This window comes from Agelaius phoeniceus, chromosome 4, assembly GCF_051311805.1.
Source record: "Agelaius phoeniceus isolate bAgePho1 chromosome 4, bAgePho1.hap1, whole genome shotgun sequence".
NCBI lineage: Eukaryota > Metazoa > Chordata > Aves > Passeriformes > Icteridae > Agelaius > Agelaius phoeniceus.
The window spans coordinates 47,232,822-47,248,827 of NC_135268.1; the positions used below are offsets into that span (position 1 = coordinate 47,232,822).

At 41.2% G+C, this 16,006-nt stretch overlaps 1 protein-coding gene across 1 annotated transcript in view; it reads right to left on the reverse strand.

Moving 5' to 3' along the window:
- Positions 1–16,006, reverse strand: part of KIT (KIT proto-oncogene, receptor tyrosine kinase) — a 56,660-nt gene that overhangs the window by 24,705 nt on the left and 15,949 nt on the right. Inside the window, exons 2-7 of the mRNA XM_054633029.2 lie at positions 13,501–13,740; positions 9,702–9,980; positions 7,009–7,145; positions 4,173–4,332; positions 1,156–1,345; positions 361–476 (exon numbers count right to left, since the gene is read on the reverse strand). Coding sequence (XP_054489004.2) covers positions 361–476; positions 1,156–1,345; positions 4,173–4,332; positions 7,009–7,145; positions 9,702–9,980; positions 13,501–13,740 — 1,122 coding nt within the window. The remainder of the gene's footprint in view (positions 1–360; positions 477–1,155; positions 1,346–4,172; positions 4,333–7,008; positions 7,146–9,701; positions 9,981–13,500; positions 13,741–16,006) is intronic.

Consider the following 16,006-nt stretch of genomic DNA (forward strand, 5'->3'; position numbering starts at 1 on the left):
AAATTATAATCCCTGTGTATCCTGCTCCACCTCAAATTATAAAAGGTTTATGATACATACTTATTTTTGAGATCATGTTTCCAGGCGCTACAGGTTTTTTTTTTCTGTATAAACAACCTAGCTGCTCTCTGGTAATCTCTGGAATACATTCGCTAGAATATAAGGTCATGCTGGATAGTAGGTGGATTTGTGTGAGTACTCTGCACTTTTATATCTTGACATTTAGTTTTCCAGCATGTGCTTCACTTCAGAAAGCCTCTCATATGCTGAACCACACTGTGACATCTTGTGCATACATTATGTTGTATAAAATACAATGACTATGATAATGAAATATTTCAGACTGTTCACTTCACTTACTTTTCACATAGACATTAAATGTTACAGAGGAGCTGGCATCAGAGTTGGACACAAAAAATGTGTAAATGCCTCCTTCTGTTCCTTTTAAGCGTGTAAGGTGAAGTTCACTTGTGTAACTGCAAAGAAAAAACTTAGGCATTACTAACACACACAACTTGCTCTGAATAGGCAACTGCTGCATGGAAAATAAGGAGGGAATTTTCTGCAGACATCATCCATGCAAACACTCTTATCTTACATTATGATTGCCATTGCACTTCCAACATCCATAAATTTGGCCACTTCTAACACCCAGATGTGTGCCTGTGTGGCAGCTGAGCCTCAGGCACAGACCATCCATGCATCACCACCTGCTCCTCTTCTCACTGAGGAAGGAACACGCATTCACAACCTAGGCCACATGTTCTAGGTGCTTCACTGGATTTTTGGAAGACAAAGGATTAGGAGAGAACAGGCCCCGCAGAAATAAAAACATAAGCTTTTTCCCAGAGTACTGGGGTCTGCTGTGGGAGTGAAGGAAGTTTCTGCACACGACCAACCTTAATTCTCTTTTTTGCTTATTGGACAGGAATGAAGGTGAGTTGTGAATAAACAGCATGCTGGTCCTCAGATGGTGTGGTTAGCTCGATGCTGCTCCAAATGTAGGTCTGCAGACTGCACCAGTTACCGTGGCAAGCCACACGTACTACATCTTTTATTGTCACAATTTTCTCACCATCCCCGCTCTCCTCTTTCCAGAGCAGACTCTAGTCTGCTGTTTCAGAGTGAAATCGACACTACAGCCAAGCTTATTACCTGTTATTGCCCACAGTCTTGAACTTGACATCATGGTCTGAGGAATTCTGTAATGTTTCGTTCATGTACATCCAGACTTCTTCTTTTGGTTTTGGATATGCCTCATATTCAACTGTTAAGTTTCCATTTTGTCCTGCATTTATGTCTATTGTGGTATTCATTGTTGCAAACAAACGGACAAATCCTTTAGCTGATGGTCATAAGAGGAGAAGAAAAACAACTTCAGGGCCATGTTGAAGTTTGTGAGTACTCTAATCACACTCAGATGACTTCAAGATTGGTGATCAAACATCCATGTATGAAACAGGAGACCTTATCTGCAAATCAGTACATAAACCCTCACCTGCCAAAACCAACATTACTAGCTATATATAGCATGAGGCACAGAACTTAAAGCAACCTTGAGTGCCTTAGTACCAATAATTCTATCTTCTGGTGACAAATACCTTCTATATGCATTTGGAAAAATGCAAGCATGTGTTTGATTCTACTCAGGGATTTCTATTTTTCCAAAAATTTGACTTGCTAACTGTTTGGTGTGAAAGAAACATTATGAAAAAAGCAAGCTAAAATCATTTATTACAGCATACTAGAGTATGAGAGGTTTCTTTGTCAAGTGTAATTAAGAACAACATTACAAATGAAGCTATTAAAAGCTGTAATTAGAGAAAAATGTGCTAAGTCCACAGGCCTGGATACCAATCATCTTAAACTAAGGCATTTCTGTACATCTGCTGCTGGGTCTTAATCTTTCATTTGGCAGATAGCATTTATCACTGCGCAGTTCCGTTCCAAAATATCATGTCTAACAACATCCTTGCTGTAGTGGTTTTAATTTCATTAATAAACTCATCAGATTGAGGATTCACTTTAAAAAGACAAGTTTTTAGTCCTATTACAGAAATTCATAAGGGAATCATCAGTTTGACAGGCAGATTGCAATTACAAGGAAACACATTTACTGAGAGCTTGAATTTAGACCTAAAGTCAATCTCAGAGCTCTGCTTCTTCCCACTTTCTAGTAATCAAACTGCTGTGGCCAGCTGGGCACCCGAGCTTGGGAAAGCCAGAGCCAGTGGGGCTTGGTGAAAGCATATGGATCTGCCAGAGCACTTGACAGATGCTTTGAAGAAGAAAGGATGAAGTAAATTCACAGCAGGCAAGGATGCTCTAAAATGGTCTCCATCATTAGAAGAGCGGAAAAGATTTCAAATCTGGAAACTGAAGGTTTGCAGTTCCTTTGCAGTGCTTTTTTCAGTTTTCTGTATAAACACAGGATTCCCTATGCAAGCTATATTCAAAATCAGACCCAACTCCCCTCAAATAAAATTTTATTATAATGTTAACAGTCCCTGTAATGCAGTTCTAGTACCTTATACAGTTAGATAAATTACCCAACAGAAAAAGCAATTAGGAATTTTACAAAAAGTACGTATTATTTCTTGTAAAATTTTTGGATAATGTTAATGCCACAGCGATGTAGTAAATACTGTCATCCCAGATCTCTCTCTGTTTACACACCATACACCACTTCCCAGGACCCTGGCAGCTGGCACAGTTCAGGTAAATATAGTCAGTTTGACAATAAATGGTGAAAGGTATCCAAAAGCTGGAGCTTATTTAAGTCAAATTTGAGAGGGTGGAAAGAGAAAACTATCTCAAAAAGGAAAGATTCCACCTTTTCTCTGGCATTTTCTATTAAATACAAACTTTGTATTTTACTAAACAAAAATTTTATTTCCTACTTTTTATAATGCCATGCTTTATTTTAAACCCCAGACTTTCCCAAGTCAATCCTTTTTAAAGCTGCATTTGCATATGTAGTAGTACTAAGAATTTCTGTAGTGAAGAACTTCCCTCCTCTTATAATAAAAGCTTTCACACTGATCCCTTGGGGAGAAGATTTTCTTTCATACTTCACACTGTTTCACTCTTTTACATATGAATGTAGTCTCTCCTGTAAAAAAAAGAGGAAAACATCCCTTTCATTGTGAGCCCTACCCCCTCGACTGGCACAGCAAGGTTAAGGGCACTCAAACCTCTGCCTGTTTGCTGAAGATCTGACCCACACAGGTCAAACACTCCTGTTTTCTTTACGTTACCAGGGAAAGCAAAACAAGCAGTGTGGCTGAAGTGCATGTCTGTGCAACAGAAAAACAGATTTGAAAAGGAAAAAAAGAATCCAGGGCTACACTTCCCTTAGTTACTACACCCTTGAATGGAACTGAAACAGTTGTAGCAACTACACAGACCAGAATGATCTTATTAACTATACCAATATGTCTTTAATTGTACTCAATTTATCAAATGAGCAGGTTTCAGCAGCTTTAAAATTCAAAAGGCACTGTGTGTCACCCAAGTTAATATATAGAAGACTCTAAACACATCTGTTATTAAACAAGAGGAGGAAGGGAGTTTGCTCACTGTTTAGGGACATGATCCAAAACATGTAGAAGTGATGGATAGTGGGTTTAACAAGGGGGTGACCTCCGGAACAATTTCATGCTGTCTTTGTGCACCATGATGTTGCTCACAGCATTATTTTAAACAGAGCTACAACTACAGCTTCTACATAAAACACACTGACACACTGTCAGTGAGATTCCCCATGCTTGGAAGGCAGGTATTGAAGATGTGCTTTGCACTTGTGCTGCCAAATTGGGCATAGGGACACTACCAGGAGTGGGTAAATTAGATGCTTTGTTAAAACCGGTTTAAATTTTAGATTAAACCAGGAAGGATGAGACAAACCAGAGGGGCAGAAACACTGTTGGGTGGTTGTTCTAGTATCACTTTCCAAAAACTAGCAAAGGGTTATGGAAATTAAAGCAGTCATACACACCACAACTTCCTGAGCCATCCCATATTGTACCAGTCAGCAATAACCTTTATAGAAAACCGACTTAACTTGCTGAGCTCTGGGGAAAAGGAGAGAGAAGGAAGGAAAGACTCCCCAGTGTTCTCACTTCTCATCTCCTGCTCTTAGAAATGTTAAGATTTTTACAAGAAGTATTTACCTAGAGCTTTCAAGGTTACTGTGGCATTGGTTTTTCCAAAAGGGTTTTCTGCTTGGCACGTGAATTCTCCAGAATCATTAACTCCCACTGAACGGATGTTCAATGTTAATTTCCTTTCGTATCCATAATCACGCAAATTTCTGCTTTTGCTTGTAACAATCTGTCGGTAAAAAACAATTAACATCTAAAACACTGTGTATGCATCATCTTTCCTAGATAAATTAAAAATAGAAGTAATTATAACTTTGCCATATTAATATTCATAACTTTAAACTGGAATAGTAAGCCAGCACGGCAAACCTGTCACTAGAATCTCTTCATGCAAAACAAGTGTGTGATCAGCTGCCTTTAGGAGATAATGTCCTCTCCTAAGTCCTATCCCCTCCCCTTCTTTTTATTTTTTCTTTTCTTCTCAAGCTCCCTTCTAAGGCAAGAATGTGGAGGGACATGGGGTGAGGGTGGGGTGAATTTGGGACTATGCTCACCTGCTGCAAGAGAGCCGAACAGAGGAGACCAACCCAAGACAAAAAGAACTAGACCTCTAGCTTCTTCAAATGTTCCCATTACCTGACGACAAGGCTGTCGTGCCCAAGGTCAGACCCAGCTCATTCTGGCCAGATTTCCAATACAAAAGGTGAGTATTGGTGAGAGGGCGAGTAACCAACTGAAAGTTTTATTTGCACAAACAGCACTTCTAACTGTAGGGCTTGATGCAAAATGACCACTGGGTCCTGACTTTCCTCATGCTCAGAAGCTGAAGCTCATGTATGAAGTCACTGCACCCCTCAAATGATGCCTGAAGTTCAGCAACTCTCTAATGGTTGCAATGCTTCCCAGCAAATGACAAGAGAGAATTTAACATCCTGAGGCTTCATTTTAACCATGTTGCTCTATGTTCCAAGGCCACAGCATCTCCTGATTGCAGGCATGCTGCAGAGAGCCCTGCTGGCAGCAGGCTATACACAGCATCCTCCCACTGGTACCCACTCTGATTCTTGGTCCACAGCAATATAAATTTATTGATCTTAAAGGAAACTGGAAACTTTATTCTCTTAAATATGTCATGATTCTATACTTACATATAGAAAAAAATAAATGCTTTGGGACGCTGACTTTAGTCTCTGTGAGAATTTTTGGCATGGTTGGAAAGACTGATAAAATTTACACTGATCAAACCAAATGCAGACTTGGACTTGTTATGATTTTCTAATTGAATTATTGCAATTATTGGATGTTCCAAGAGCTTCTAGACAAATTAAAGCTTCACAATGCAATTTTGATTCCTCCTGGCTTACAAAAATCACAAGAGAAGTATATTCAGTATGGATGTGCTTGCTAATAGCCAGTCTCCCAATTTTCCGAAGTGGTGGTAACTTCAGTCATACATGGAAAAAACATTTTGCTTTTTTTTCCCTCTCATCTATTCAGGACAAAATGTAATTCTGAATCTACTTAAAGATGAGATTTATGCATTCTCTTTCAATACAAAATTTAATTTGATAGTCACTATTTCAAAGACAGCAGCTCCTACTATTTACTAAAAAGGACAGAAAAATCAAACTGATTGAGAAAATGCTTTCCTTGTGGCTTTTACACATTAAATAAAAAGTTATAAAGCTCAAAAAATGAAGAGAATTTCAATTCAATTCAATTTCAGCAATCTGTAACACAGGAAAGGGAGTGGAATGAGAGAAGAAATGAAATTCTCAGATGAAGGTCTGCACAGGAACCAAAGCAGACTGACATGTCCCAGGCCACCTTCATATCACTTAGACCTTGTCAACATTCAGAGCTGTGGGGTGGGATATCTGGAGCAGCGAGCACTTAGCAGGAACAGCTTTGCCAGAGCTAGTGGATTCACTAAGCACAGTGTGCCCAGCCCCAGGGAACAGGACTCCTGTTTGTTATGTGCCCAAGGAGATGTGATTTATCCAAATACCACAGGAGTCTTCCATATACATGGGCTGAAAATTATGTATTCTGGGCACTAACATTAGCAGTAAAAGATCAGTCAATTAGCATGGGAAAGTATATGGTAGGAGTTACTAGAAGTCTTCACAAGGGCTTTTAATTAATTTAAATTTCAAGGTATACCCAAAAGATCAAGAAGCATTCTCAAGAACAACCCAATGCCTGCTGCTCATTTCAAAGGCACAGCTGGCAGCACACTGGCTTACCAGGGAAGGGTATCTCTCTGCCCCTTTTCTGCAGAATAGTTGCACTGCCAGTATCAAACTCCTGGAGCACTGAGCCTCTCAATAATTTAACTTGGTGATGCCAGTCAGTAACTTCATCTATCACTGGCAGACAGAAGCCAGTTCACTGGTTCATTTTTCAGAGCTTTTCCAGTTAGTGAGGCACACCATGTAATTTAAATGAATTAATCATTCCTATGAATGCCTACTACCATTCCTGTCACGCACAACCCCATGCTAATTAGCAGGTATTTCACTGTTAATGATAACAACTAGAATATGTAATTTGCAGTCCATGTGTTGATATTTGCAGCTCCCATTGATTGCAATGTGATGTGTAGGCACTCCACGCTTCCGTATTTAGGAAGCCCAACAGAGGTCACCTGAACTTCACATTGAAGAGCCTAACTTTAATTTCTTTTTGGGAAGAGAAACCCATGCAGATGCTTTTCCTCCCAGCCATCCTCAAGGGCACAGGACTGTTGCTACCCTCTCACCAGTCTGTGGGATACTAAATCTTTGTAAATACAACAAATCCAAATCAACACAGCATCAGGTATCCAAGACAAACATGTGAATGCCTACAGAGAGTCTGTGTACTGTGCTCAGGCACACATGATACATGAACTAAAGGAACTTACGCCACTTTTGAGAGGAATCCAACTAGATTGTACACTGCTATCCACATCCGTGATTATACATGTAACTTCAAAATCTTCCCCTTCTTTGAGAAGCTCATAGCTTTTTGATAAGGTGATGACAGGAAGAGTTTTGTGAACTGGAAAACAATTTAGAAGTTTATTACTTTTCATTAGTCTCAGCTTTTCTGGGGGGGATAAAAATTTACAGTCATTAATTAACTTTCCAATAAAATCAAGGCTCTGAGATGTATTCAAAAATTTTAACATATTACACAGTTGTTCCTTTACAACAAGCAAATTTCTGCTTCAACTTTGCTTCGAATTACACTTAAAAGTTAGATAATACTTGTTAGAGCATAGCAACTTGCATGAAGAAACCTGAATGATGTTGAACCATCAATGAGATGATTAATTTTGCAACAATGATTAAAAAGTAGCACTCTGGAACTGAAAACACGGTGAGGATCAGTCACTGAAGAACAGCAGCCCAGCACTAACTGCAGATTTTAATTACAAAACATTACAGAAAGTACTGTCTGACAGGTCCCTGATGGACAGCCTAAGAAAGACAGGTACAGCTCAAGGAATTCTGCACATTTTTGTCTGAAAGCATCACAACCTCTGCTTACAGGGTGGCTCACAGTTTGTCACCCAAGAAGAAGCAGGTGGTGACATGCAGATGTGGGGTAGCTGTACCCTGCTCTGTTTCAGGATGTCTTTTGCAACAGTCAGGTGAATCTAAGGACTATGTGTCTCCTGTTTATGCAAAGCTCTTCAACGCTTCCTGTGTTCCTTTCGTGGCTTGTTTTTCTATTTTCTTTATCCTTTCTTCAAATCTTTCTCTTTTATTATACTCCAGTTAACTTTGCTCTAGGGCTTTTACACAGGAAGACAGACTGTGAATGTATCAGACTGTAGCTTGTATTAAACAAGGTCTTCCTGACTCTCTTTCTGCCTCTGACATAACTTTTGTAGTTATCTTAGGTAAACTGTACAAAACTTCGGAAAACCCCATGCTTCTCAGCCATTCGTACTTTAACAATAATGTTTTCCTCATGTTGCTTCAAGAAGCTACAGAAGAGAACAAAGAAACATGTTTGCTCTCTTTAGATATAAAGGCTCACACAAAAATCCCCCTCGGCAGTACCCAAGTGACAGAAGGATGCCAGTGCAGAAGGCATTCTGTGTTCTCATCTGCCAGAAACATCTCTGGACATCCAAAAAAAAGCCCTATGTCCATAAAGCCCCTCATTGTTTTGAGAAGGGCTGTACATAAACACTCCCTGTGCTATCATAGCTGTTGTGTGTCTGAGTACTCCTGCAGAGCTCCCTGTTTCCCAGATGCCTCTTCAGTCTTTCTGTACCAGAAGCTCACATCTGAGGGTCTGAGTGCCGTGGTTATAATTACAAAAACATTACCCACCAAAGCATCTCCAATGCATTTAAAAGTTGAGCCAAGGAGAAAGTGGGAGTTTTACTTGGTGAACTCAGTAAGGACCAAACTCTACAGCACAGTAATTACAATACTGAGAGGGACAATGCTGAATTTCCAAATCATCAGAAAAAAAGGACTTAAACTTGCCACTGCAAGCTCCATGCTTGAGATGGCCCTCACTCCTAGACCTCTTGCCCCACCTCCAAACAGAATGGGTGGGTCACACAGGCCCAGCGTGTGTGTGCCCTCATCCCAGCACAGGGCAGCCTCTCTCACCGGCCCAAGGCATGTGCTGCTGCTGTGGCCTGGCCTCAGCTCCCAGCCCTGGCAGGCACAGGCAGCGGGATGAGCACAGCAGCCTGCTGGCCCGAGCCGTGCTCCCCCTCTTTCGGCAGCAGCCTCAGCTGCAGCAGGAGTGGCTTCATTCCAAGTGTCCACAGCTACACGGAGAACAAACTCATTTACTGGCCCCTGAGGAAATGCCAAGCCAGCCTGGCTGAACTGGCTGGCTGAACTGCTCCCTCTCCTTCCCTCCTGGGTATCTCCCCAGCCCAGCAATGACACACGGGGTAAGTGTGGCCTCCAAACTGCCCAGACAAAACTGGCCTGTGAAGTCTGGTGGACAGACATCAGGCTTCTCCTGCTTCCTAAACCCACCTAAGCACCCAAGCCTAGGGCACTCTAGGCTGTGGCAAGGTCAAGTGTAGGGTATCACCAACAGGTTTGCCAAGCGTAGTGCTGCATGTAGCAGCTCAGCCACAATGCATTCCCCATCATCATCTGTGCACATGGCTGCTGTTGTGACCATCTTCACTCAATATCATGAACACAAAGACCTTCTCCTTCCATACGCTCTGCCTGTCCACCAAATCTCTCTTCTTCAATGCCATCAATCAGTTCCTGCTACTGTCACTTGTGGGCAACAGACACAGGAGTCACGCACTGAAATAATTTTGCCTGTGCAAACCTGTACAAACCTCAGGGTGCTGGTTTGCCCTCAGAATTTAACAGCATAATCCAAGTTTCTTATAATGATTAAAAAATGCCTGGAAATCACCAGGAACAGAAAATAAAGCTCATCATGGCCAAACCTTCCGGGCACAGCTGTCACGAGACCAATCCGTGCCCTGACACAATTTGCCCAAAACAAATTTTCTGAGCTCACCACTTTGCTTTGGACAGCAGTGGGGCTTCACAGCCCTTCTCTATACCTCCTGGGAATCAGGTTCTCTACAAGAAGGCAAAAATCCTGTGTTACCTGGTCTCACATTCAAAAAAATCTTCTCTGATATCTTCTCAACTCCATTGTGCTTGGCCAAGCACTGGTAGCAGCCCTTGAACGACCTCTGCACGTTCTTTATAACGATGCCTTTCTGGGGATTGGGAATGAACGTCATATTTTTGGGGAGACGTTTGCCATCACACCTTTTCAGTGTGAAATTTGTAACATTTGGATCTGTTAGTGGACACACTAGCAGGATGTCACTGTCTTCTTTTCCATAGATCAGAGCATCAACAAGGAAGAGCACATTTGGATCTGTGAAGAAACACAAAGATCTGTCAGATAAGCTGGCATGGGAACTTCTGATCACCCTAACTCTACAATTGGGCACTTGTCAAAGAAATTTTTACTTTCAGCCAGGTAAACTGAGCATTGCCTAATTCAAGTTTACCAAGAGACATAAAATTTTCTCCTAAAAGAGCAGCATGACAGGAGACGTGCAGTAGCATTCCATACCAGATACACTAAAGAATCATGTGCACTAAAAATAATCTTACTGCTTTTTTATTTGGAGATGAAGGGCATTTTTTTGCCTTGCTTAGGTCCAAAATATCCCCACAGCAGTAAACAGATTTTCACAGACCACTAGAAGTAATTTGCTTTTAGCTAGTGGCAGGGCTGTAAGGTTTCATGCCCACAGGAGGATTTGAAAGAAATTTATGAGCAAATGGAAGTTGAAAAGCACCTAAATTATGGTTTTCACTTCTGTAAAATACATAATCTAAATGAACACATGTTGCTACCAGGGGAAGCAGCAAACAACTTCTCTCTTTTTCTCCACTCCCTGAAAGCAGAGATTATTTTTAGCCTCCTTAGAAGAAAAACTGGGCATACAAACAGCACATCTGATTGAAAAATAATCATGCAATCTTTCACAAGGTAATTTTCTTATAGCATTTCATCTCAGCCAACCACAACACATAAACATATAGTACTTTAAACACTTCTACAACCTAAGTTGAAGCCCATGATATGTCATGACCTTGAAATGCTAAGAAGCTGGCAAACACACAAATAAAGGAATGTGTGATGACAAACACTCTGTAAAAGTTTATTTGAGATTCCATCTGCCCTCTCTACAGAGTAGAATGAATTTGAAAACCAAAAACAGAGAGAAAAGTTTTCTTTCTTTTTTGCAAACATACTTACGACTTGAATGATTATAGATCAACAAACCATGGCTTACCAAGGAAGACTGAGAGAATTTGTTTAAGATGATGGACAATGTGCATCTGGTTTAAGACAAAAAGTACCAGACTGAAAATGAAGCCTGGGAGGTTTATGGAAGCAATTCACTACATCAGGGGTTATTCATCATCAAACAGAGAAGTTACTGGCTGGTTTCTAGCCTAGCATGAGGGTGTAGCTTTAGCTGAATTTGACATTACCACCCAAGAAGCCCCCACAAACTACAGGTTTTGAAGCATCAGTCTAGAATTAGAGGATGGAGACTACTAAGAAATGAAAAAAAAAAACCTAAATAATTTCTGAACAGAACCAAAATGTGACATTTTGCACACAGAGATCTTAAAAGAAATGCTATGACTAGCTGTCACTTCTGAGCAGGAAGAAGATGGATTAAAAGTGCTCATCTAAATGTCCCTGCTAACAGACATAACTGATTGCTTTCTACTCAGTCCCCTTCCTCCCCTTCTGTCCTCTTGGACAGAACCAAGATATCTTCATTAGGCAGAAAGTATGGCTCCCAGCAACTACCAAAAAATGAAAGAAATTTTTGAAAATAGCAGGAACAAAGACATGTTTCACTAATAGCTGAAATTGCAGGCAAGACCTTGACTGGAGCAAGCAGAATTGCCGAGGTGCTCCCCTTGCATCTTCAATCCCCATCTGGAAGGGAACAGCAGAGTGAAAAGACATGAAAGGACTTCCTACAGCGTATCCAGACACAAACAAGGCTGCTCATGGTCATGTTCTTCCTTTCATGGCCTTCTACCCCATGGACATCTTGGGCTGCACTTGCCTTCTGGGCATACTGCAGAACACAGTTTCCAACACAAGATATGACAGTGCTTATCAGTGCTTCCATCTGAAAAAACTTGAGATCAAAATCAAGAAATTTTTCTCTCTTACGCAGGAGTTTGAACTAGGCTTGCTTGGATCAGGAAAAAATATGCTTTTTAGATAAAACACAAGTACTTTCTGCCAAAAGAGAAAGGTGATGCAGGTACACATACACAGTCTGTCAATGCTGTGTCAGTCTTGGTCACAGAAATGGATTGGATTTAGTGTGTTCAGAAGAACATAAGACATCAACAGATGACACCATTTTAGGTGTCACTATGCAGGATCAAGGTTCTTGGTCTTATTCTCTCTTCACTCCACTTTACAAGCAGAAAAGTATAATGGGGTGTTTGTGGCAACCCCACAAACAGCAGAGCATATGGCAGCATCTTACAGGTGATGTCATTAAACCATGCCTGATCCAAAATGATGGTCAATCTCACAAACATACTTATTTTACTGCCAGGAACTTGCCAAAGTTAAGGTTGCACATTTTGCACACAACTGAGAAAAAAGATAATAACGTGTTGCATGAGGGCCAACAACTTCACTGATGCTTTCATGCTCAGGAGAGCTGCCTGTGATACTGAGGTGAAGGAGTCACTCATGTAACGGAAGGCAAGAGCATCTCTATGATCATAGCTGTCTGAGATAATTACCATAACCTTCAGGAAAAAAATCAGAGTAGGTAAAATGAAGATTGTTTATCACATTCAGATTTCCTTTAGTTACAGTCTCAGAGAAAAACAGAAAGTTAAGAAAACTTATCCATGGTAGCTGCATGGCTATTTGGAGAACTCAGGAGCAGTTAAAGGAGCACTCTAAATTGTGTGGCCGCTATGCCAGACATCTTCCCTCATGAAAATAAACTTTGCTGTGCAGTGCTTTGCTGTGCTGGTATATCCCTGTCTTGGAAAACAACCTTGCAGTAATTCTCAAAGGACTAGCAGGGTTCAGAGGGGGCTCTTTGAGACAACACCTGCTGGTCAAGGAATGTTGTCTTCAACATTAGTGCCGTAGGACTCTTTTCCATCAACAGGTTAGGAAGACCACGAGAGCTATGTGAAGGAGAAGCAAAATAACCATTTTTCTGGGAAAGTGCCAGGCATAGTAAACTGTGAGCTCAGGGGCAGCTGATGTAGACACATATCAGCAGAGAAGAAATCTGAAGAAAACACTGCACAAAGAAGAGCAGTAAAGGATTGAGAAATATGTCAGAGCAGAAGCACTTTTTTCCCTGTCTGAGACATTTCTGATCAGTCACAAGGTACATCAGAGGCTGAATGCAGAGGAATCATCAATGTTTGTTGGCTTAGGCCTGGGAGCACAGTCTCAAAAGACCAAACCCTTTAGGCTGACTGCCTCAGTAAATTAAAAACCTGGGTCCAAATTTTACGTGACTCCATACTGATAGATGGCATAGAATTAAAAAGATATTTTTATGAATTTCTTGCTTCTTCATGGTAAAACTGACTCATGCAACAGAATCAGGTCGCTTATCTAGAAAGGGAGCTTGGATAAACTTTAGCACAAATGGGGATGTAAAGAGGAACTCATCCAGAACTTTGTGCTGCTGACAAAGGCCATTGCAAGCAAAGCAGAGAATGAGGTTTCTTCCTACTGGACAGGGAGGAATTGTGTTCTCCCACTGTACTTCAAATTCAGTCCGTCCTCCAAGATTTATTGTGGAAGGGGGGTGGGGGGGGGAAGGGGAGGGGTGGGAAGCAAAACTAATGCCTTCATTGATATTTACCTTTAACAAAAACATAGTAAGAGGAGACAATACTCCCTTTGCTTCTACATGTGTATCTGCCTATGTCTCTGACTGTTGCATTTTTGGTGTACCACTCCTTCTCGTTGGAACTCTTTGCTTTTGCCGATGGGTCCGAGTTCTGGAAATTCCATGTCACAGGTCCCTCCTCGTTGCACGTCAGCCTTAATTCCTCCCCTTTATTCACAACCCGTAAAGACTCCACATGGGACAGTGTACCACCTGGAAAAAAAAAGCACAAAATAGAATGTCTGTCAATACAACACTCTCTTTTTTTTTCTGCAGCAAAATTATTATTTATAGCTGTATATGTAGAACTAATATTTTTGGGATTTATTACTTTAAAATACTAAGCTGAACTGTGCAATTTTACGGACACCTTTTGGCTAGTAAGGCCTTTGGCACACAGAGAAAATAACCAGTGCAGGTGGAAACTGGCCTCTAAAAAACCTTTGGAAACTAAAGTTTCAGATGCACCACTTTCTGCAATGTTTTGGCTTTTGAATGGGAACAGACCCAAGCTATTTAAAAATTAAATTCAAGAACATATGAGTCTGATCCTACATGGCAGCACTTTTAATCATTCTTTGTCATTTACTCAGTATGTTGCCAAGAACTAAAGTTTCCTTGCTCAACAGTTATCTTTTTATAACTGCTCTCTCATATATTCAGATGCTCCACTCATACTCTTGAATTAGAAGTGTCCAGTTTAATGAAGGCATCAGAACATGTTTTCCATACTTGCTTGTTTCTTTACCTGACGTGCCAATTCAACATTTCTTACATAAAAAAACCCATGCAAATTATTCTTCAAGTTTCCATCCCAATGCTACCAAATTAGTTTCACTGAGGCTCCAATCTCCCAGTCACCAAAGCTGCTCTAATTGACTATTTAGCTTCTTTGTCACTGAACACGCCCTCACACAATGTTTTAAATGTTTTCACAAAATAAACCTCTGTAAAATTAGCAGCCCCAGTTCACAGTTCCCAACCACTCCCCAACTGTCTACACAGAGAAAGAAGCACATCTAGGCTTCCTTGGCTCTACTGTTGGGGCAAGCCAATCAGGGGGTTGCTGAGTTAGCATACCCATGATTTGAAAGTCTTAGTGAGCCTACAAAAATGGAGTTCATAGTCAAAAATCCAGAGAAATTCTCACTGTTTTGGACCTATTTGAGTATCAGAAGAACATAGGCAAGTATTGAGGTGATCTTGCAGTAACAAACCCTTCCCCTTTCGGAGTAACTCTTCATTGCTATGAGTAATCCTTAGCTTACAATAACTGTGCTGTTAGCTCATGCCACACAGTTGTACAAGACTGCACAACATCCGTGTGTAGTAGCAGAGTCATACCAGTGAAAATGCTACTTGCATGCAAAAACACACTCTGCAGCTCCATTCAGAGGCTGAATTTCTCCACCCACACAGATAACAACAGACGTTCAGGAAAAACAATCGGATAATTACTTGGGATGAGGTTATACACTCCAGACTTAATTCACTCATCTCACAGCTTTAGTCGCTCTTAAGGTATATGCTGGATTAAGACCAGGTCAGGTAACTGCTCCTCTTCCTGACAAATCCACCACAGAGTAGGAAGCAAAGGCTGGCCAGACCACCTGCAGAGACTAATTACTTTGTTTGTTTCCAGTCTGAAAGGAGCCCTCCTTGGAATTAGAATTTATCAGTGTTAAACTCAACTGGCACTCATTCTTCCAGTGTCACCAAGCAATTTTCCACATGAGGTCCACTAATCCTGCATATATATGCTTCCATGACTGAATGCATAAGCAAGCATCCTAGAAATAAAATTTGCCAGAAAAAGGCAGAAAAATCAACTTTTAATTTCAGATCTGCTACCTCAAAGTGCAGGTGTGTGTCTGAGCTGTGTACGGTAGCTCAAACAAGAAGAGTGGAAGTCCAAGATCTCAAAAGAATAAGTCCCAGCCAGCAGTGGAATGGTAAACAGAAAAGTTGTTTAAAATCCTTTACTCTGGGCAAAGAGTAAAGGATTTTTAACATCTCTTTGCCCAGAGTAAAGTGAAAATCCTTTACTCTGGGCAAAGAGATGCCTAACATCCGGGTTGAGGCAAGAAGACCTCCGATTTTCAAACCCCTCAGTTCAGAGCCAGGAACTTCTGGCATGTGAGAAGACAGAGGGCAAAGACCTCTGAGAAGGGCTCCTGAACAACCATACAGGTCCTTCATGGGCACCTCTTTGAAGACTACTCTGTTCGGTCCCCATAGGGCAGTTCAAGTGACAAAACACATGAGCTGCATAAAACAGCAGAATACAGCATGGTGTAGCTATCCCAGCACTAGCTTAACAGACCAGTCAGGGAGCACTGAGAAAGCAGAAGATATGGACGACCTTGACTGTCATCACTCCATCCTGCAGCCAGCAAGGTCTCAGCTTGGGCCCTGCCAGGGAGGTGCTGGCCTGGGATGGGCCCCAGTGCCCAGTGTCTCGAGGAGCACAGTCCTGGCA